This window comes from Salmo salar, chromosome 20 (genome assembly GCF_965601325.2).
Source record: "Salmo salar chromosome 20, fSalSal1, whole genome shotgun sequence".
Classification (NCBI taxonomy): Eukaryota; Metazoa; Chordata; class Actinopteri; order Salmoniformes; family Salmonidae; genus Salmo; species Salmo salar.
In genome coordinates this window covers 8,303,726-8,327,924 of record NC_138310.1, presented here as the reverse complement: position 1 = coordinate 8,327,924, position 24,199 = coordinate 8,303,726, and the positions used below count along the sequence as shown (strand labels likewise).

At 42.2% G+C, this 24,199-nt stretch overlaps 1 protein-coding gene across 3 annotated transcripts; it reads right to left on the bottom strand.

Moving 5' to 3' along the window:
* Nucleotides 1–2,864: 2,864 nt before the first annotated feature.
* LOC123729327 (transposable element Tcb1 transposase) lies at nt 2,865–10,293 on the bottom strand. Of its 3 annotated transcripts, none has more exons than XM_082966188.1 (8): nt 10,106–10,293; nt 5,572–8,701; nt 5,312–5,477; nt 4,981–5,099; nt 4,180–4,772; nt 3,858–4,004; nt 3,547–3,632; nt 2,865–3,358 (listed from the first exon to the last, which is right to left on the bottom strand). In XM_082966188.1, the coding sequence occupies exon 2, from the start codon at nt 7,777–7,779 to the stop codon at nt 6,754–6,756; it is 1,026 nt and encodes a 341-aa protein (XP_082822314.1). In that variant the 5' UTR covers nt 7,780–8,701; nt 10,106–10,293; the 3' UTR covers nt 2,865–3,358; nt 3,547–3,632; nt 3,858–4,004; nt 4,180–4,772; nt 4,981–5,099; nt 5,312–5,477; nt 5,572–6,753. The 3 variants fall into 3 exon arrangements, with proteins under 3 accessions (XP_082822314.1, XP_082822315.1, XP_082822313.1); XM_082966189.1 differs by having other exon boundaries at nt 4,981–5,477; nt 5,572–5,740; nt 8,641–8,701; nt 10,106–10,264; XM_082966187.1 differs by having other exon boundaries at nt 4,981–5,477.
* Nucleotides 10,294–24,199: the final 13,906 nt, after the last annotated feature.

The window sequence follows — 24,199 nt, the reverse complement described above, 5'->3', positions numbered from 1 at the left end:
TCTACTAGTTACTTTGTTGAGCTTCACAATCGATTTTAGATACTTTCGGTTGATTTGGACATGACACGCGAAAAATGTTCATATCGGTCTCATGACTTAAATGGGATTTGTGCCAGAAATGCTAAAACGCTAGGTTAAAACCTCTCTAGGGTCGGCGGGACAAAATCGTCCCACCTACGTAACAGCCAGTGGAATCCTGTGGCGCGTTATTCAAATACCTTAGAAATGCTATTACTTAAATTTTTCAAACATATGACTATTTTACACCATTTTAAAGACAAGACTCTCGTTAATCTAACCACACTGTCCGATTTCAAAAAGGCTTTACAACGAAAGCAAAACATTAGATTATGTCAGCAGAGTACCCAGCCAGAAATAATCAGACACCCATTTTTCAAGCTAGCATATAATGTCACATAAATCCAAACCACAGCTAAATGCAGCACTAACCTTTGATGATCTTGGTGTCTGGTTAGACTGTAAACTCTCCTTCCAGACTCACATCAATCATCTCCAATCCAAAGTGAAATCTCGAATTGGCTTCCTATTTCGCAACAAAGCATCCTTCACTCATGCTGCCAAACATACCCTCGTAAAACTGACCATCCTACCAATCCTCGACTTCGGCGATGTCATTTACAAAATAGCTTCCAATACCCTACTCAACAAGCTGGATGCAGTCTATCACAGTGCCATCCGTTTTGTCACCAAAGCCCCATATACTACCCACCACTGCGACCTGTACGCTCTCGTTGGCTGGCCTTCGCTTCATAATCGTCGCCAAACACATTGGCTCCAGGTCATCTACAAGACCCTGCTAGGTAAAGTCCCCCCTTATCTCCGCTCACTGGTCACCATAGCAGCACCCACCTGTAGCACGCGCTCCAGCAGGTATATCTCTCTGGTCACCCCTAAAGCCAACTCCTCCTTTGGTCGTCTCTCCTTCCAGTTCTCTGCTGCCAATGACTGGAACGAACTACAAAAATCTCTGAAACTGGAAACACTCATCTCCCTCACTAGCTTTAAGCACCAGCTGTCAGAGCAGCTCACAGATCACTGCACCTGTACATGGCCCATCTATAATTTAGCCCAAACTACTACCTCTTCCCCTACTGTATTTATTTATTTTATTTATTTTGCACCATATTATTTATATTTTATCTCTGAACTTTCTTCAAACTACAAATCTACCATTCCAGTGTTTTTCTTGCTATACTTTATTTACTTTGCCACCATGGCATTTTTTTGCCTTTACCTCCCTTATCTCACATCATTTGCTCACATTGTATATAGTCTTATTTTATTTATTTTTTCTACTGCATCATTGATTGTATGTTGTTTTACTCCATGTGTAACTCTGTGTTTTTGTATGTTGTCGAACTGCTTTGCTTTATCTTGGCCAGGTCGCAATTGTAAATGAGAACTTGTTCTCAACTTGCCTACCTGGTTAAATAAAGGTGAAATAAAATAAATAAAAAATCTTCATCAGATGACACACGTAGGACATTATGTTATACAATACATGCATGTTTTGTTCAATCAAGTTCATATTTATATCAAAAACCAGCTTTTTACATTAGCATGTGACGTTCAGAACTAGCATACCCCCTCAAACTTCCGGTGAATTTACAAAAAATGTACTAAATTACTCACGATAAACGTTCACAAAAAGCATAACAATTATTTTAAGAATTATAGATACAGAACTCCTCTATGCACTCGATATGTCCGATTTTAAAATAGCTTTTCGGTGAAAACACATTTTGCAATATTCTCAGTAGATAGCCCGGCATCACAGGGCTAGCTATTTAGACACCCAGCAAGTTTAGCACTCACCAAAGTCAGATTTACTATAAGAAAAATGTTATTACCTTTGGTGTTCTTCGTCAGAATGCACTCCCAGGACTTCAACTTCAATAACAAATGTTGGTTTGGTTCAAAATAATCCATAGTTATATCCAAATAGCGGCGTTTTGTTCGTGCGTTCAAGACACTATCCGAATGGTAAAGAAGGGTGACGAGCACGACGCATTTCGTGACAAAAAATGTCTAAATATTCCATTACCGTACTTCGAAGCATGTCAACCGCTGTTTAAAATCAATTTTTATCCCATTTTTCTCGTAAAAAAGCGATAATATTCCGACCGGGAATCTGCGTTTAGGTAAAAAGACTAAAGAAAATAAAGCATGGGGTCGACTCGTGCACGCGCCTAAGCCCATTGTCCTCTGATCGGCTACTTGCCAAAAGCGCAAATGTGTTCCAGCCTGGGGCTGCCTCGATATCATTCAGCTTTTTCCCGGGTTCTGAGAGCCTATGGGAGCCGTAGGAAGTGTCACGTTACAGCAAAGATCCTCAGTGTTCAATAAAAAGAGCCAAGATGAACAAGAACTTGTCAGACAGGCCACTTCCTGTTCAGAATCTTCTCAGGTTTTTGCCTGCCATATGAGTTCTGTTATACTCACAGACACCATTCAAACAGTTTTAGAAACTTTAGGGTGTTTTCTATCCAAAGCCAATAATTATATGCATATTCTAGTTTCTGGGCAGTTGTAATAACCAGATTAAATCGGGTACGTTTTTTATCCGGCCGTGTAAATACTACCCCCTACCCCCAACAGGATAAGGAAACCAATGATTCATTTTGCAATTTGAGTGAACTATCCCTTTAAAGAACATTGTGTGCAATGACATGCAAGAGATCAGTCATTCATTACTATGATAATTGATCTCCTGAAAAATATATCCCTTTTCCTTTCTTTCTGTGCCCCCAAATGTTTGAATATACTGGTAAAGTTAGCAGGTTGTTAGCTAGCTAATGAGGTACCATGACTGAACAAGGCGTAAATGAATGGCCCACGAGTAGTTTAAGAATGGCCCGAGACATGGTTTATTAAAGTAAAACGAGGACATCTCTTCCACTATAGGAAGTAAAAAAAATGTTACACGGGTAATATGGGTCATATCTTCTGAACTGTTAGGGCTAGAAACAATACAGTTTAGCTATAGTAATGGGTACAACCATGATGCTAACAAATATTCACTCAATCATTTCTCTAGGGCACTTGGAAACAACGGTAGAGTGAAGTATAATCATTACAACAACTATTATCTGAGTAATTTCTCTTGAAGGTCCACTGGTGCTCCAAAATTGCAAATGTAGGTAGCACAGCAAAATATTTTGATGCATATGCGACCAAAATGGTCGCACTTTAGAGCCTTGACTATACTATTTAATATACAGACGGGATTTTTTTTTTTACGGTCTTTGACAGTGTGAGAGTTAGGCGTGGCAATGAATATGACAGGCAGAAACTCTGGAGACGATGAAGTCATTCTTGATCTCAGTGTAGTCAGCAGCTACAGATGACAGGACAGAGGGTGGGAGAGAGAGAGAGAGAGAGGGGGAAAAATACATCTACATATGAAGCACATCAGCGAGTGAGAGAACACACCATTGGTTATTTTTTGTAATGCACGAATATGATAAGATACATATGTTAATAAGATACAATGTACATCCACATTGTGTGTGTGCGCGCGCTCACCGGTGAGCTGGTTGTTGAGGTCGACCACCGGGGGTTGTTTCTCCAGTCGAAGGAGGAGAAAGCGAAGGAAACCCACCTGAGGAGACCTGACAGAAAGAGACCGGAAGAGAAAGAGACATGGAGACAGAGAGAAAGAAAGCAAGAGAGCGAGTGAGACAAGAGTGCGCAAGAAACAGCGAGAACGAGAGAAAGAAGGGGTAGATGGACAAAGAGAAAAGAGGGAGAGGGGTTGTATCAGTCATGTGGTACATGAAGGTGACGAGAGAGAGGGAAAGGGTCAGCGATGGACTGCTATGCAGGTAGCTAGTTACCCTGGAGAGTGAAGGGGGCCAGCTGCAGGAAGAGGGACACCACCAGCAGGTCAGCAGTGTCCTCTGTTATGTCATCGCTGAAGAGCTCCCAGCCAGCGCTTGGCCAGGCGACACACCGCCCCAAAGTATGTGTGGAGTTGCTGGAGCCTAGAACACACAACCACAAACATTAAGATGCGTGTGTTCGTTTGAGTGAGAGCAAAAATGTGTAAAGCTACAGTGTTAGCTGAAAGGGAGTGATGTGGAGAGAGCGGGGGAGAGGATATGTAGAGCTAATGTTAGCTGATAGAAGGAGCGCTCCAGCGTAAAGGTAGTGCCTGACCCGTGCAGGTGAGTAGAGGCCGGTGCATGGTTGCCATCTCCAGGGCTTGAGTCTCCTCGTTCTCCCTGACGATGAGGAGTCCTTCTGTACACACACTCTCCCTCAGGACCTGAGGCTCCCGGTGGCAAGCTACCTGTATCCTTAACGCCAAGCCATCCTTGACACACACACACAGTTAGTCAAGGTGCCTGATAAGAGTGCTTCCCTATACTAGTCATGAATGAACATAGCCATATGGTTGAGAAATTTCACATGGCAAATGGACGGCCCCTTATGAGACGTCCACGGGTGCGCAAAAAAAAATAAAAAAATAAATAAATAGTTGACGGCCTCAGGTTGTTGCCCCACCCAAGGCCTGGTCTTCCGGGAAGCCAAATGTACTTTTAGCCCAGAAACAAGATGGGGAGCAGATGGCGCAGGGGCCCAAGCCTGGTCCAGTTCCCTCTGTCTGAGCCACACTTTGAGCAGGGCTACTCGCTCTGCAAAGGCAGTACACTGGGAGCTCACAGCAGTCAGGAACAGCAGATGGTTCCTGGGGAGCATGTCCCCCAGAACAGAGCTGTTGTAGTGGGGAGTGGGCGGCTCACTCGTATCTACACAAACACACAGAAAAGGAATCGGTGAGAATGTAGGCTTTAGTCTGATTTTAACGTGAAGTATCTCTCCAGTGCACGGCTTGTATAATTCAGGTCAGTGTACTCTCCATCCCGTAACCACCTGTGTACATTAACGTTCCAGATCAGAATGGAACTGTAACAGGAAACAATATATCGAAGCTGCCTGGCTTTGGGTAGTGCTCACCTGGCCGAGACCTCTCCAAGCCAGTGTATCAGTCAGTGCGGATGTTGTTCCTCTGCGGCTGGGCTTGAAGAAGCCCGGAGGACGGCAGGGTTAGAGCCTCAAGATGAAACTGGAGGAGTCTTTCCATGGAGAAATAGTCATATCATTGACACACAACCAATGAACTGAATAGGTACTTGCTAACAAACATATGGGTTGCATGCAAAAGCCAACAAACCTAGACTTTGAGTTAACGAAAACAGTGAAATAGACTACATGACTTGGCTCCATTCCGATACCACCCTTCTGTAACAGATGCTACAGTGTAGTACTACAGTATGTTGCTAGGAACCTGGAGGGGTAAGCAACAGGACGGGGCGGAGACGGTTGCCATGGAGACATGAATAGCGCATGGTCCCAATGTTGTGAGAGGCAAGATGCTGTGCCAGCCCTGCCAGGTAAAGTGCCCTCCTCCATGGGTACCTCTGGTTTAGGGCATCTTTAGGGTGCAGGACATCCTGGAAGGAAAACATGAATAGATGCATGTTATTATTGTTGTATGATCAAATTATGACTGCCATGTTTCAGAGTGAATAGAGTGGTGTTACGTACCGCAGGAATAGTGACTGCCAGATCGACTGAGGTATCTGGTTTGGTGCAAGTCCCCAGTGGTTAGATGCCCATGATGGTAATAGAGATGGGGGTGCCATGTGGAACTTGCCTTTGGCACCAGGAGAAAGGGGACCTTTACTCCTCCTGACAACTATGACAGGTCCCTCAACTGGAGAAAAAGAGAGACAATTGGCATTGAAACATTTATGGAGGTCACCGAGTTCAGACCAAATACAACAAGTTGCCATTAGTTCTAATCCCCTGGACACAGTTCCTCCAACTACAGGTATTGGCAAAGAGACAAGATGGTGATTAAAGAGCTACTGCCCCTAAAAAACGACTACTCATTTAGAAACATTTATTATAAGTGTAAATAGGATAATTTTGGTCATAAAGTCAGTCTCAGAGTTTTGTGGTCGTGACATTTGGAAAGGTTGGGTTCGTTTGAATCGTGCCCACAGCTGACAGCACACAAGTGATCATCAATTTGGAGTGCAGCGACCCAATCGCAATGCCCGTGGTAAAATTGGGTTGACTTTGGATATCCCTATGTGGCTAGTTAGGGATCATCAATAAATTACACAATATACATTGGACAATATGTAAAAATTCCAATAGCTCTAAATTTCAATGACTTAACCTCAAAACTATAAAAATTCAAATATAAATATTGAAAGCATTTAATGAGCAAACTAAAAATCTAATTTACATTGTGCAATTTATTGACGGTGCATAACTAGCCCGGAGATATGCTATCCAAAGTCAAACCAACTTTGCCACGGTCACTAGTCGGCTGAAGCTAATTGGCTAAATAATTTGGCCAACTCTTCCCACCTGTGAACACACACAATAGACACCCACATCAAACCACACACGTTTGAATTCAGTCATGTCAGCTAGAATTTCATAATGAACCAAATCTAAAATGAGGCCAAAACAGGAAGTGCAGTAGCCCTTTAACACATGTACAGTGGGGAGAACAAGTATTTGATAACCTGCAAAATCAGCAGTGTTTCCTACTTACAAAGCATGTAGAGGTCTGTAATTTTTATCATAGGTACACTTCAACTGTGAGAGACGGAATCTAAAACAAAAATCCAGAAAATCACATTGTATGATTTAAGTAAATAATTTGCATTTTATTGCATGACATAAGTATTTGATACATCAGAAAAGCAGAACTTAATATTTGGTACAGAAACCTTTGTTTGCAATTACAGAGATCATACGTTTCCTGTTGTTCTTGACCAGATTTACACACACTGCAGCAGGGATTTTGGCCCACTCCTCCATACAGACCTTCTCCAGATCCTTCAGGTTTCGGGGCTGTTGCTGGGCAATACGGACTTTCAGCTCCTTCCAAAGATTTTCTATTGGGTTCTGGTCTGGAGACTGGCTAGGCCACTCCAGGACCTTGAGATGCTTCTTACGGAGCCACTCCTTAGTTGCCCTGGCTGTGTGTTTCAGGTCGTTGTCATGCTGGAAGACCCAGCCATGACCCATCTTCAATGCTCTTACTGAGGGAAGGAGGTTGTTGGCCAAGATCTCACGATACATGGCCCCATCCATCCTCCCCTCAATACGGTGCAGTCGTCCAGTCCCCTTTGCAGAAAAGCATCCCCAAAGAATGATGTTTCCACCTCCATGCTTCACGGTTGGGATGGTGTTCTTGGGGTTGTACTCATCCTTCTTCTTCTTCCTCCAAACACGGCGAGTGGAGTTTAGACCAAAAAGCTCTATTTTTGTCTCATCAGACCACATGACCTTCTCCCATTCGTCCCCTGGATCATCCAGATGGTCATTGGCAAACTTCAGACGGGCCTGGACATGCGCTGGCTTGAGCAGGGGGACCTTGCGTGCGCTGCAGGATTTTAATCCATGACGGCGTAGTGTGTTACTAATGGTTTTCTTTGAGACTGTGCTCCCAGCTCTCTTCAGGTCATTGACCAGGTCCTGCCGTGTAGTTCTGGGCTGATCCCTCACCTTCCTCATGATCATTGATGCCACACGAGGTGAGATCTTGCATGGAGCCCCAGACCGAGAGTGATTGACCGTCATCTTTAACTTCTTCCATTTTCTAATAATTGCGCCAACAGTTGTTGCCTTCTCACCAAGCTGCTTTCCTATTGTCCTGTAGCCCATCCCAGCCTTGTGCAGGTCTACAATTTTATCCCTGATGTCCTTACACAGCTCTCTGGTCTTGGCCATTGTGGAGAGGTTGGAGTCTGTTTGATTGACTGTGTGGACAGGTGTCTTTTATACAGGTAACGAGTTCAAACAGGTGCAGTTAATACAGGTAATGAGCGGAGAACAGGAGGGCTTCTTAAAGAAAAACTAACAGGTCTGTCAGAGACGGAATTCTTACTGGTTGGTAGGTGATCAAATACTTATGTCATGCAATAAAATGCAAATTAATTACTTAAAAATCATACAATGTGATTTTCTGGATTTTTGTTTTAGATTCCGTCTCTCACAGTTGAAGTGTACCTATGATAAAAATTACAGACCTCTACATGCTTTGTAAGTAGGAAAACCTGCAAAATCAGCAGTGTATCAAATACTTGTTCTCCCCACTGTATATGCATAGAACCATTGAGGTAGCTATCATGTTTCAGTGACCCGAAAATTTGCTGCTGTGCGTAATTACAGGCATGGACAACTGTTTTCACTGACTCTCCATACATTCAACCCTTAGCGTTAACTGTGTGTGCTTGTGTCTATTGTTCTATTATATAATATTTATTCAACTGTTCGACCAAGACACTAACTTTATATTTGTAACAAAGTCATATTTGATATTGCATATTCATAATTTATACTGTGCATACCAACTTAATTTAATGACTTGTTATTTTTGATTGACATGGTACTGAAATGTTGAGGGAGCTAGCACGAAAGCATTTCACTGCACCTTTTATACCGTCTGTAAACTGTGTACATGACAGATAACATTTGATTTTGATCATGCATGCCTGAACACACACACAAAAAAAACATGACGGGAGGTTTGTACAGATCACTCCACAGGACGGAGGAACCAGTCCCCTTCCTGGACCACCTCGGGCTTACTCCTTTTGGCCCTGGTCGGGCCCTCATCTTCCTCACAATGGGAAGACTCAGATTGCTCCATCTTTAAAATGTGAGAAACATGATGTGTAAGATTAATACAACACACATATTGATTATGCTGTGATGGAAAATATAGCAAGCTAGCCAACTTTGCTCAACTTCACGGTTTACGGTGAGCCGGACTGGAGCTTCAACGTCCCATAACATGGAATTTATGAAAGACTACAGATTTCAGAAATTGCATGCTATTCTTTGGATGTTGAAATCCGTCGTTTTTGATTAATAAATAGTCATGTGAAGTCGGATCTCCAGTCTGCCCACACTAGTCGCTGCTCAACTTCATCGACGTCGACGTAACAATGTAAACGGGACACTCAAATTATTATGACATATACATTTGGTATGGTATAGTGATTGGGGGGGGGTCGATAGTTACTTATTGGGATAAAGAAAATATATCGTATAGTTTTGACAATATCGTAATATTATTTAAGGTTAGTATTTTTACTTTAAGTACTTTACACACCACTGAATATGGTCATAACTCAAATTTCAACAGCCTTTAAAATACTAAAGCTAGCTCATGTATTTAATATTCAGCAAACAGTTATATAGACTAGACTAGTTAGATAATGTTAACACCCGTTAATAAGTGTTTACAGTACACATTAATTAGGAACAAACATGGCGAAATTATGTAGACAACACCACACACATTTATGGCAACAAAAATCCAAACAGTCCCTTTACAAGTAATAGTGTAGAATACACTTCATTTGAACTTACTCTGCCGATTGTCCGTGATGTTGGTACTTCGTTGGTCGAAATTTGAGACAATATATTGCAATGAAACAGCAGGGAGCGGGTCTCGAACCCTCGACCTTCTAACCCGAAGTCCAGCGCGCTATCGACTGTGCCACAAAAGCATGCTCGTGCGGCAGTGTCGATTTCCGCGCTTATAAACCTAGGGTCGTTACACCATACACAGGAAAGTGTTATTAACCTGACTTCAAAGTGCTCGTCTCTGTGTGTGGCAGTCAAGAAGTGTTTGCTTGTGACCATAAGTACGTGCACAAGACGGAACGACATCGATGTAAACGAAGTCTGCAGGCGTTTACAAGGTTTTGCACATGTGATATACATTTGACTGGCAGTAACGGTGCTCGGGTAAACAAAATACTTTCCTATCGATATTTTGTCTCAAATGTCATACACTGAAAGACCAACCGCACAGACAACCGGCAAAGTAAGTTGAAATTTAATTGCGTTTAACATTCTGGCTTGATTTGCATTGATTTGCATTGCTATGTTTCAGACTATATATCAAGTATTGATATAAAAGTAATGTATTTCGCTAAGTATGTACAGGCAGCTAGCTATGTACCCGTTAGTTAGCCAACTAACGTTGCCACTAGCTGCCATTGCCCACATGCCAAAGAAGGAAAAAGTACACAAGGTGACTTACCTGCTCCTCAACTGTTCATTTCATTTTTCGTTCGTAATTGGTTGTTCAATCAATAAGACATGGTTTTAATTCAATGCATATGACAACTTTTGGTTGTGGGCACAATTATCCCATGTAGACAGGGCCAGTCAAAAACAGCGCATGACGACACGCAACACAGCTTTAACATTGGCTCGTTTCTGTGTAACTCCTCCCATAAACCTCAGAATGCGTTGCTTGAGCACGTTCGGGTTGATGCAGAGTTTTTAAAGCCAGAGGAGTAATATCGCGGGACTTCCGGGAACACTTGCGAAACAGACCAAACAGACCAGGTTGGGATTGACAAATATACAATTGTTCCTTAGTTGGTTTTCTCGAAATCTAAAAGCTCATTCTAGATTCGAGCCAATGGCTTAAGTAGTTGAATGTTATTACTGCAACCTCGTGAAAGTGACAAACTAACACGTTTTCATTTGTGTCAAAAAAAAAACTTTATATGGAAGGAGTGCCTTTTGATTTGAAGGCATGCACATTCGCATTTCGGTGGGATAGGACCGTTAGACCCGATTATGTGTTTCTACGCAGGAGTTTAGCTAACCAACGTCGCCATGACATGGCCTACAAGTGGGATCCTGGATTTCTATTGGGAGAAGCAGTTTTAGCTCATCTTCATACTGTACTGTCTTTGCAGAGATATTAGGAAAGGAGGAGATAAGAATCCCAAGGGGAAATGAATGGAGAAGCTATAACGCTCTGTCCAGCAGGCTATTGACCAATCACGCAGTTTATTCTATCTATTTTTATTTTACCTTTATTAACTAGGCAAGTCAGTTAAAAACAAATTCTTATTTACAATGACGGCCTAGTAACAGTGGGTTAACTGCCTTGTTCAGGGGCAGAACGACAGATTTTTACCATGTCAGTTCCTAAGCTATCCTCACGCAAACCCTTAAAATTCAGGGTATGAATCGAGAAACATCTATATTTCCCGAGAAAGTAGGTAATGTCAACATTTAAAAGCTATAATTAATTTGTACTCTGTAATAAAGTATCTAAGATTTTGGAAAATATTTGTTATGTTGAGCTTATTGTTCACATAATTCATGCACATGTTGGTTTTTTTGTGGTAACGTGTCTTGAGACACATGCATAGCTAGCAAGCTAGATAGACCAATAACCACCTTTTTGTAACAAGAAATGAACACTCTCTTTGAAGCTGTAATGATTGAACAGTACTCAGGCTTAGGCTAAGTGGACACAACACAATGCACCCACACATACATAAGAGGTTGCTTGCTAATCTAGATAAGAATGCTTACATTCAGTAAAGAGAGTCATTTGCACTTCCCTGTTTACGCAATTGAATTGATAAGATTCAAAGATGTACCACAAAGAGAGGAGCATCCAGATTAAAAACAGGGTGTCTGTGGAGCATGACCTACTTCAGTGGTACATGCCAATATGGTCAGTGCTTTCTGGGATAGACTCAACTCATCCCATCGCCAGCTGCATTCCAACGAGGCCAACATTACTACCAGCTCCTCATCATGCAAGTAGATTATTATCACTGGCCAAGAGGTGGATCATGCTATGCGTGTACTTTATTCATTATTGGCCATGTTAGATTTACATGAATGCATATGCAATCTTTTGTTGAAGGGGAAACTTGCTGTCTGGTGTGTCCTCTCTTGTGACATCCTGGTGCTCACCTCTCAGAAATGCATGCAGGTGTGTGTACGCATGTGAGGCAGTGGCCTTATACAGTGCCGTCCACTGCTGTTTCTGCCTGTTGCTCAGGTGTTCACAGTAGAGGTCGACCGATTAATCGGAATGGCCGATTAATTAGGGCCGATTTCAAGTTTTCATAACAATCGGTAATCGGCATGTTTGGACATCGATCATGGCCGATTATATTGCACTCCACGAGGAGACTGCGTGGCAGGCTGACTACCTGTTATGCGAGTGCAGCAAGGAGCCAAGGTAAGGTGCTAGCTAGCATTAAATGTATCTTATAAAAAAAACTATCTTAACATAATCACTAATTAACTACACATGGTTGATGATATTACTAGTTTTTCTAGCTTGTCCTGCGTTGCATATAATCGATGCAGTGAGGGGTTAATTTATCATTGAATCACAGCCTACTTCGCCAAACGGGTGATTTAACAAGCGCATTTGCGAAAAAAGCACTGTCGTTGCACCATTGTGTACCTAACCATAAACATCAACGCCTTTCTTAAAATCAATACACAAGTATATATTTTTTAAACCTGCATATTTCGTTAATATTGCCTGCTAACGTGAATTTCTTTTAACTAGGGAAATTGTGTCACTTCTCTTGCGTTCTGTGCAACAGAGTCAGGGTATATGCAGCAGTTTGGGCCGCCTGGCTCATTGCGAACTGTGTGAAGACTATTTCTTCCTAATAAAGACAGCCAACTTCGCCAAATGTGGGATGATTTAACAAAAGCGCATTTGCGAAAAAATCACAATCGTTGCACGAATGTACCTAACCATAAACATCAATGCCTTTCTTAAAATCAATACACAGAAGTACATATTTTTAAACCTGCATATTTAGTTAAAATAAATCCAGGTTAGCAGGCAATATTAAACTAGGGAAATTGTGTCACTTCTCTTGCGTTCATTGCATGCAGAGTCAGGGTATATGCAACAGTTTGGGCCGCCTGGCTCGTTGCGAACTAATTTGCCAGAATTTTACGTAATTATGACATAACATTGAAGGTTGTGCAATGTAACAGGAATATTTAGACTTATGGATGCCACCCGTTAGATAAAATACGGAACGGTTCCGTATTTCACTGAAAGAATAAACGTTTTGTTTTTCGAAATGATAGTTTCTGGATTTGACCATATTAATGACCTAAGGCTCGTATTTCTGTGTGTTATTATGTTGTAATTAAGTCTATGATTTGATCTTTGATAGAGCAGTCTGACTGAGCGGTGGTAGGCAGCAGCAGGCTCGTAAGCATTCATTCAAACAGCACTTTAGTGCGTTTGCCAGCAGCTCTTTGCTGTGCTTCAAGCATTGAGCTGTTTATGACTTTAAGGCTATCAACTCCCGAGATTAGGCTGGTGTAACCGATGTGAAATGGCTAGCTAGTTAGCGGGGTGCATGCTAATAGCGTTTCAATCGGTGACGTCACTCGCTCTGAGACCTTGAAGTAGTTGTTCTCCTTGCTCTGCAAGGGCCGCGGCTTTTGTGGAGCGATGGGTAACGATGCTTCGAGGGTGGCTGTTGTCGATGTGTTCCTGGTTCGAGCCCAGGTAGGGGCGAGGAGAGGGACGGAAGCTATACTGTTACTCTGGCAATACTAAAGTGCCTGTAAGAACATCCAATAGTCAAAGATATGTGAAATACAAATGGTATAGAGAGAAATAGTCCTATAATAACTACAACCTAAAACTTCTTACCTGGGAATATTGAAGACTCATGTTAAAAGGAACCACCAGCTTTCATATGTTCTCATGTTCTGAGCAAGGAACTTAAACGTTAGCTTTTTCACATGGCACATATTGCACTTTTACTTTCTTAATTAATTACAATAACAATAATCCATAGCGCCTGTTCTTTCTGGTTCAGACAGAGATGGATACACTTTTACGCCTGCTATGTTTGATACACAGACTGCATAGATCGGATGGAAGAGAAATGTACAGTTTGGGGAGCACAGAGAACATTCAATGTTCTGTCTGGCTAGCTGCTACTGCCTGAGCTGAGATGAGATGATGGCCTTCTGAGTGGCGCGGGGGTCTAAAGCACTGCATCACAGTGCTGAGGCGCCACTACAGCCTGGGGTATCACAGCCGGCCGGTGACCAGGAGCCCCCATTGGGCGGCGCACAATTTGCCAAGCGCCATCCGGGTTAGGGGAGTGTTTAGCCGGGGGGCTTTCCTTGGCTCATCGCCCTCTAGCGACTCCTTTTGCCAGGCTGGGCACCTGCAAGCTGTGTTCGTCAGTCCAGCGACACATTGGTGCGGCTGGCTTCCGGGTTAAGCGAGCAGTGTGATAAGAAGCAGCGCCGCTCGGCGTGTCATGTTTCGGAGGATGCATGTCTCGACCTTCGCCTCTCCCGAGCCAATTGTGGAGTTGCAGCGATGAGAGAATATGGGAACTACAAATTTGATATTACGAAATTGGGTGAAAAATAAATAAATAAATAGATGAGATGATGACGGAATGAAAAATGTCATAGTAATTTCCTATTTTTCTATTGATGTCTACCCAATGTGGATCTGATGGAGACGAAGGAATATTTTCTATATTTTGGCAATTGAATGTTCACAATTTTTGGCTTTGGAATTTCCATTAAAAAGCTCTAAAATAATTGTAATGTAATTATTTCCTAATGCATTTTAATGTAAATAAATAAAATAATCTAAATTTAAAACTGTAATATTTTAATAATCGCACCGTAACCGAACTGACCTCAAAAAGCATTAATGTCCAGAACTTCTTTCCCATGGACATTAACTTTGGTCCAGCGGTCAGATAGAAGAATATTGTCATAATCAAGTAGTTTCCTACATATACTGAACAAAGACATTTCTAAGACTTTACTGAGTTACAGTTCATATAAGGAAACATGTCTGGTGAGTAGGCAGGCCATTGAACAACTGGGACATTTTCAGCTTCCGGGAATTGTGCACAGATCCTTGTGTCATGGTGCCGTGCATTATCATGCTGAAACGTGGTGATGGAGGTGAACGAATGGCACGGCAATGGGCCTCAGGATCTCGTCACGGTATCTCTCTGCATTCAAATTGCCATCGATAAAATACAATTGTGTTCATTGTCCATAGCTTATGCCTGCCCATACCATAACCCCACTGCCACCATGGGGCACTCTTGACAACGTTGACATCAGCAAACCGCTCGCCCACACGACACTATACATGTGGTCTGCGGTTGTGAGGCCGGTTCGACGTACTGCCAAATTCTCTAAAATGACGTTGGAGGCGGCTTATAGTAGAGAAATTAACATTCAATTATCTGGTAACAGCTCTGGTGGACATTCCTGCAGTCAGCATGCCAATTGCACGCTCCTTAACTTGAGACATCTATGGCATTGTGTTGTGGGACAAAACTGCACATTTTAAAGTGGCCTTTTATTGTCCCCAGCACAAGGTGCACCTGTGTAATGATCATGCAATTTAATCAGCTTCTTGATATGTCGCACCTGTCAGGTGGGTGGATTATCTTGGCAAAACAGAAATGCTCATTAAGAGGGATATAAACAAATTTGTGCACAAAATATGAGAGAAATGAGCTTTTTGTGCGTATGGAACATTTCTGGGATCTTTTATTTCAGCACATGAAACACACACTTTTCATGTTGCGTTTATATTTTTTGTTCAATGTAGAATGTCTTTGTAGTCATCTATGTGCTAAAGAAAGGGTGAAACATCTAATGATATATGGTGAGAGAGGACTTTTTGTACGATTTTAGCTTGTATATTTTGACTGACCACACACTGGCACATGTTGAGGTGTGTGTGTGTGCACAAATGCAAGCAGTAACAGACCATGACACTACAGGATTAGTGTGTATAAATCTGTTTCATAGATAAAAGGGAGTTGAAAGCAGCTCAATAAATCAGGTGTCTCAGTATAGCATTGTTAAATGTGTATCTGTATTAGATGTTGTTTATGTTAATTTCCTTCAGCATTCAGTTTTAAAATGTAACATTCCATATTAAGTCTTAAATATTCTTATACAGCATCACTTTATAAATGTACACTAACTATGAATCAACTTGAATATGTGTTGTAGCTCTTTTTTGTGTGTGCTTGCTGTAAAAAATAAAGAAGAACAAAGGAGAAAAATACATAGCAGCAAAAGTGATGAAACTGCAATGACGCATGTACTGTACAATGCCCATTTGGATAGGCGATTTCGATTTTTGGCCTCAATACTCCAGCCAAATTCAAATTTGAGATCAAATAATCAAATTTGATGCTATTATGATTTAGAGTTATGACTCAATCAGGATGGAATATGAGCCGGAAGCTAGCTATACCTAAAGATGAGCACAAATACTTTTTCTTCAAAATAAACATATTGTTAAAAATCCACACGTGTGTGCTTGGTCAAAGGCACAAGTGACTGCTGCCTCACAGGCTGATGTTGGCAAAACTGCTGCTTCATAGTCTTTAATATTGCATTCACTACTATTGCAGTCCATAACTGTCACTATCACTACTATAACACGTTTTTTACCCCCCATAATTACCATAAAACTACTTCAAAACATGCAAGCACACACATTTTCTTCAGAAAATGTAATTTTCTAGTTTTAATTGACATTTGCCAATGCCTGCAATGGAACATCTGAGAATAGAAACTGCCATGTTGAGATACAGTACCTGTAAATGTTACTTTGTGATGAATTGCAGTTCACCAATATGCCAGTAGATGATGCTCCGCATCAGTTCTTGGCCAACATAGTGGGAATGAGTTGGATCCTTTTGTGGAATAGAGTAAATATTAAGCACTTGCAGGGCTTAGAGTTCACTTAACAGTGTTAATTCTCTCACCAAGTGTGCTCAGGGTGTTGTAGAGCGGTTTGGGATGAGGTCCAACTTTCAAACTAATGTCATCATCTGCTTGCTATATCAGTGGCTGTAACAAGTCCCCTTTATTCACAGCATTCTGAGCAGTGGTGCTGTGGAGACAACTTAGATTTATTGATTAGTTAATTATGAACAATCTACCACTGGAAACGTGGTGTAAATTCCTATACTCAACAACTGAGTTTGAGTCAATCTCCGGGATCTAGGTTGATCCCAAGCAGCTGCAATCCCTTATGACAAGATAACAACATTTAGGTCAGTGTGGAATATTACATTCCAGTGGTCTGTTATTGTGTCATTGTTGTCAGCGCTGCTTTTGGAATGTCAGCTGATGGGTTGTCGTAAGCCTCCACACCACAGCCAAGTCATGTAAACCTCTTAACTTTGGCAGGTAACCACTGAGTGACACAGTGTGCTAACGAATAATTGATGATGGGGTCAAATGACTACCAGAGAATCGATGGTGGTTGTTAGAATGGCCTGAGGAGTCTGGTTGGTCGGACAGTGGAGTCGATGAGATCCCCAATCACATGGGTGCTGTTAGAATTACAGAACTCTACTGGAGCAGAGAAAGAGCTCAGGGGGGAGCAACAGAGGTTATGGGGGACAGGGTATGTGAAAGACCGAGAGAGTGGGGGGGTGACGGGTAAGAGCATAGGATCATTCCATGTCATTTCAGCAAGCCATGACACCCACCATCTCACATCGCTCTGAAATTGTTTCTGTTAGAAACAGATCAAATTAGCTTTCCTGCAACATTATTTTGTTGAAAAATTATTTGAGAAATTAATCTGAGAAAGTAAGCTAATTGATTGCATCCAATTGGTCTTTTTGATTCATAGGATTCATATAATATTCAATGAATATAGTCTCCAACATCCAATTTGGATTAAACCTTTTTCTAACAATGAGTTACACATGAGGAATCCAAAGAACTGTTCAAAAGCCACCCATGGACCCTCCACACCAATCAGTTCTCTATGTCTGACAAGTAGTATGGTCATCCTAAGTAATGTATTCCCAGTGAATTTGGCGACGTTTTTTTTCCCCTGTTCAGAGAAATTAGTCATTCAAGTTTTTAGGTTTATTTATGTCCCATCCTACATCTAGATATTACCATGTTCTGACTAAATCCTCTCAAAATTCTCGTGCTTTTTGAGATGGAACAACCCCATAGGAAAACTCATGTATGACACTAGTGTGAGCAATAAGGATAGAAAGGGTATGAGGGAATTTTGGGATAGAAGCAACATAAAACGGCACTGGGCCACAGTGACAGGCTCAGCTGGGTGAGGCTCTGTGTTATTCTGGCCCCTGACATACTGTAGCCCCAGGCCCACTCATGCTGTGTACTGCCATCCACTTTAGCATAATACAATATACCAGTCAATACAGTGTACTTATGGGCGAGGAGATATGGGGACTAGCTTACATCTCTCAACCATGGTTTGGAATGTTTTGTTTGCCAGAAGTGGGACAAATTAGCTATGTTATGTACAGACAGGCATTTAATGTGTGTGTGTGTGCATGTGTGCTGTATGCAGCAGAGGTGGGATAGAAGTAATGACCCCATTCACTCTACCCAGCAGACACAGGTATATTTTATTCATGAGTGACAAGAATAGCAAAATATCTCCAACGCTTTATGTGGAAAAACAATGAACCAGTTCTGCAAAGGAGAGTCATTCCCCCTTTGAACTAGAGTTATTACGGAACCTACAAACAGTATGTGACTGGAAGAATTACCTTTTTATATCCAATCATAAGAGGGTTAGGAGCCGACCCTTGTTAGGCAGAGGTATCGACCAAGCCCTATGACACAGCCACAACACAAACCAAAAAGCTTCGGACATCAATCAGGTGTGAAATGTGGATGGCCCAGGTCTCATCGACAACATCCATGCCAGTCTTTCCTGGTTGAGGGTTGATGAGAGATTAACTGCATCAATTCTTGTTTTTGTGAGAAATGTAGTGTTCATTTCCAAATTGGGTGGGAGGAGCTATAGGAGGACGAGCTGATTGTAATGTCTGAAATGGAATGGCGTCAAACGTGTGTTTCCATATTTGATGTGTTTAAGCCACCAGGGGTCTCTTCAGTCCCAGAACAGGAAGACTAGCTGTCGCCATTGGTGTCGTCTAATGGGGATCCCAATAAAAATCTAAAATCATCCAGCCCACTGGCAGCTGCCTGGGCTACTACAGCAAAGCCTGTTGGGGAAAGAAGCGCACCAAGGGGATGAACAGTCTAAAGCTCCTCCAAGCTGGACGGCAAACAAACACACAGAAAAAGGAGAAACAGACAGACGCCACGCTGAGCAAATAGACTGCTATCAAAACACACCGAGAGTGAGAGACGAGAGAGAGGAATGAGACAGAAGGGGTTGGTGGAGTTTTAGTATAAGTGAGAACCATGTTTTTCATTCAATTCTCTGGCAATGATTCATTAGGTTTGTTTTCCTCTAGAGATTGGCGTGTTTGTTTAAGTGGGGGGTCTTGTCTTACTGAAGCGTGCACCTGTGATGTGTATCTGGCTGAATCTTTCCTCAGAATGAGATGAGTGATAGAAAACAGGCAATGACATGCAGAAATGCATACTATAAACTTTATTGTGGACATTTTTACACAGGAAGTCAATATTAAATGAAGCACTCTATTGTCAGCAAGATGGAGAGGTCACAGTCAAAATTCAATGCATAAGCACCGGTCTGAAGTGAGCTCCAAAAGGCCGTTCCTTACATACTGCTATCTAAACCTATATAAACATGATTCATTGGATCGGTTCCTACATGTGACTAAGAAAATGCACTTTATAACTTCAAAGACTGAGGTTAATAGCATTTTTCAACATAACGTGATTCACTCAGGTGGATGGTTGGCAAACCTCAGTCAACCCAGCCTAGCAGACTTGGTACATTGCTGTGCATTGCTGTACATGACACCAGAGGAGGCTGGTGGAAGGAGCTATAGGAGGGCGGGCTCATTGGAATGGATTAAATAGAATGGAGTCAAACATATGGAAACCACGTGTTTGACTCAGTTCCATTAATTCCATTCCAGACATGACAATGAGTCTGTCCTCCTATAGCTCCTCCCACCAGCCTCCTCTGTATGAGACCCACCCAAAGCTTGCCTGGAATTCTCATTAAGGGGAAATGCTGTCTCCCACACATCTGACTCACCAGATGGCTCCTGAACTACAACCCACATGAAAGGGCAAGAGAAAATGGCTGGAAAACAGCACAGAGGAAAACAGCTGGAGAAGATCAGTGAAAGCAGGGAGGTGCAGGGATACTCGAGTTACAGGAAAGAGAAAAGTCCAACACTGAGATTGGGACCAAGTGTCCCAATATGCATCAGCTACTTGTCTCCAACCTTAACCAAAGTCTGAGAGTCTTGATGCATGAAAGAAATATGGTGAAATCTGAAAAGCTATCCTGTTCTCCCACCTAACTACAATCAAGAGGGGATGGAGACAAGGAAGGGAAGATTATTGGGAAATAAAGTGAAAGATGACCATTGTCCCTTTTTTTAAGAGTTAACCTTTTAAAGTCAATGTTCCGCACCTTAAACCGCATGGAAACAACTTCGAATTTCATGCAGATCCACACTGATTTCAAACAAGCTTGCCACGCCACCAGACTGCCATATCTGCAAACCATACACACACACACACACACACACACACACACACACACACACACACACACACACACACACACACACACACACACACACACACTTCTTCATTTTGGATAGTCAGGATTTAATTCATACGGTTGGATGTCACAGTGCCATTTTCTGCTTCCTTGACTCTCCCCTTCACGTTACAGATGCTCCACATTAATATACCAGTGGCACCCCAATACGTACCCCTACTTAGGCCAATTCGCAGACATGGGGAGTCATCTGTGCTTAAGTGCATTAGAGTAAAATAAACATGATCAGCCATTGCCATCTGTGCTGGGATGGCATGGTTGCCTAGGGCCGGGTTCTGTTTGGATGGTCTGACGTGGGTGTTCTGAGGATTTTGTGTGTGTGTGTGTGTGTGTGTGTGTGTGTGATGGCAGCACTCACATGATGATGGATTCATTTTCCAGACTAAGGCTCCAGACAGGAGCCACGTCTCTCTGACTTAAGCAGCGCATGTGTCCGTCCCTTCTAAGTGTAAGGTTTTCAGAAAGCTATCCTCATAATCCCTGGTATGATCAAGTGTGATGTGTGAACCATCGAGTCCCAAAATAGAACCACAACAACTATATCCTGGCATCCATCTCCATTGACAGTGTTAACTAACTCAAATCCAGTACTTGAATACAACACTAACTAGTTGTCTTGAAGGCAGCTCATCAACAAGCACCAGCCGCTACATTGCTAATCAGCCTCCACTAACTAGTTGTCTTGAAGGCAGCTCATCAACAAGCACCAGCCGCTACATTGCTAATCAGCCTCCACACCTGTCCTCACTCTACTTTATCACCTCTGCCACCACTACTTAAACTTGACCAGACTAACATTCCTCCTTTCTGTTCTGCAGTGCGCATTGTGTTGCACGGCACTGTGCGTTACTAGCCTTATCAAGTTTAGCTGAGAGTGTTCTCCACTCAGCAAGTTAACTATAATATTTTGTTGCGTTTCGCACCTCATCCACTAACCTCTACTCTGTTCGTCTCTCAGCCACGCAGTTGAAATCAGTTGGTTCTTGACATTTTCATGCTTTAGAATTGTTTTAATTGCCGTCTTCAGGCTCTTTAAATCCCTCGTTTCTCTCATATCACGGACCAGCAAGCTACTTGCTTTCACAACATTTTCTCTCCACCAAGCCGGGCCAACTCCGTGGTACGTTCACAGCGTGCTCTACTGAGCGCATTTCCTGACTCTCCACGGCCCTGCTTCACCCGAACGCACCAGTGCACCTTCCGGCCACATGCCCCGCTCTTCGGTGGACCAGTGAGGCATTGCTGTCAACCATTATATCCGAGTCTCAACCATTGCCGGTACAGTAATTCCGTATTAACTTACATTCATGTTAAGGGTAATTGATAAAAGCTCTGCTTGGCCTTTTCATTATACCATTAATAATTAATGTCCAGGGTCACTTGCCACAATCCATGTGACGGTAGGCCACACGTATCAGTTTGTAGCAAAATTCAACCATATATTGGCCACATACTATCACCCTGCAGACTGGCCACATACTATCACCCTGCAGACTGGAAATCTTCATGTCATTGCATGGCGTCCATCAAGCCATGATTGTTCTCTCACTTGTTATTTTTCTCTCTCCTGTGTGCCCCTTTTTCTTACACTTAACTACTGGCTGCTCTTCCTTCCAGAACCACAACCTCATCCACCTCCACCCATGTTGCTGACTGCATGACAACACCAAGCACCTGAGGGACACAATGACGATATCCCCTGCTGCCTCCACTGCAGCATATTCATTCCAGCACCACCAACTTGGCCTCAAAGACTTAGACCCAGGCCCCCAAGCCAGCTCCGGCCCCGTCTTCTCTCCCACGGCTTGGTATCCATTTCCATCTGAGACAAATACTATCCCTGTCCGACTATTCCGCTGACCAATTCTCAGGACACTCCTTCTGGGGTCTAAGGATGGCAGGGATGAGCTGTATACCAGGTCTTCACTTCATATTGGCAGTAGCCCTGGCACACAGGCACGTGGTGGGTAGCCCTGATAGCGCCCAGGGTGGATTAACATGTTAAGTTGGTTGCTACGGAGGGGGCGAGGTTCTGAAGTTGTTTTAGAGCCATTCAATGTAATAGAGGTATTCCATACAATACAAAGTACAAAATAACACTGTTGGTCAGAGCAACTCTGTCAATTTTGGGAAAACCAATACTGAGTTGGAGGGGAAATCTGGAGCAGTCTTAAGGATCGGACCCTTTTTTTAAATGTTCTGCTAAAATTACATGCCCAAATCTTACTGCCTGTAGCTCAGCACCTGAAGCAAGGATATGCACATTCTTGATACCATTTGAAAGGAAGCATTTTGAAGTTTGTGGAAATGTGAAATGAATATAGGAGAATATAACATTAGATCTGGTAAAAGATAAGACATAGATTTATTTCATTTTTTTCCAACTTTGTAACGCAAGAGAAGGGTCATGACGTACTATTCCAGGTTAGGTGCAATTTTGGTTTTGACCACTAGATGGCAGCAGTGTATGTGACATGTTTTAGACTGATCTAATGAACCATTGCATTTCTGTTCAAAATGTTGTATCAAGACTGCCCAAATGTGCCTAATTGGTTTATTAATACATTTAAGTTAATAACTGCACTCTCCACAAACAATAGCATTTTATTATTTCACTGTAATAGCTACTTTAAATTGGACAGTGCCGTTAGATTAACAAGAATTTAAGCTTTCTGCCCATATCAGATATGTCTATGTCCTGGGATTTTTTTTGTTTGTTACTTACAACCTCATGCTAATCACATTAGCTCAACCATCCCGTGTGGTGGGGCAACGATCCTGAAACCAATGCATTCCCTATCTGGATATGGAATGACTGATGTCAAACTCTTATACAAATTGCTGGGCATGACTCACTGGGGCATTTCTAGAGGAGCTGAACTCAAATCGTAAATGGCTAATTTACCGAGACAAGAACAGTGCAAACAGCAGAACATTTTATCCAAATGCCTTAACTGGAGGGAGACTGAATTGATCATGAAATTTGAACTGGTTTCACTTATCAATCTGGCTGGTCAGATGTTTCAAACAGTCTCAAAATAAATAATGTCCTACTCACTGTTGGATTAAATCCTGCTATATTTTACACGGTAGAATATTTAGGACACAACAGTACGTTTGCTTCTGTTGAGTGATGGAAAATATATACAAAAAAGATGGATATCCACTTTACAATAGCTACAGTGCCTTGCAAAAGTATTAATCCCCCTTGGCGTTTTTCCTATTTTGCTGCATTACAACCTGTAACTTAAATAGATTTTTATTAGAATTTCATGTAATAGACAGACAAAATAGTCCAAATTGGTGAAGCAAACGTAAAAAAATAACTTGTTTCAAAAAAATGTAAGTGGTGCGTGCATGTGTATTCACCCCCTTTGCTATGAAGCCCCTACATACGATCTAGTGCAACCAATTACCTTCAGAAGTCACATAGGTTGTGACATAGTCCACCTGTGTGCAATATAAGTGTCACATGATCTTAGTATATATACACACAACTGTTCTGAAAGGCCCCAGAGTCTGCAACACCACTAAGCAAGGGGCACCACCAAGCAAGCAGCACCATGAAGACCAAGGAGCTCTCCAAACAGGTCAGGGACAAAGTTGTGGAGAAGTACAGATCAGGGTTGGGTTATAAAAAAATCTTAAACTTTGAACATCCCACGGAGCACCATTTAAATCCATTATTAAAAAATGGAAAGAATATGGCAGAAAAACCATTGCTTAAAGAAAAAAATAAGTAAACGTTTGGTGTTCGCCAAAAGGCATGTGGGAGACTCCCCAAACATATAGAAGAAGGTACTC

Bases quoted from the DNA above. Each gene is read 5' to 3' on its own strand.
- LOC123729327 (XM_082966187.1), bottom strand. From the start codon at position 7,779: ATGGCCAAGACCAGAGAGCTGTGTAAGGACATCAGGGATAAAATTGTA.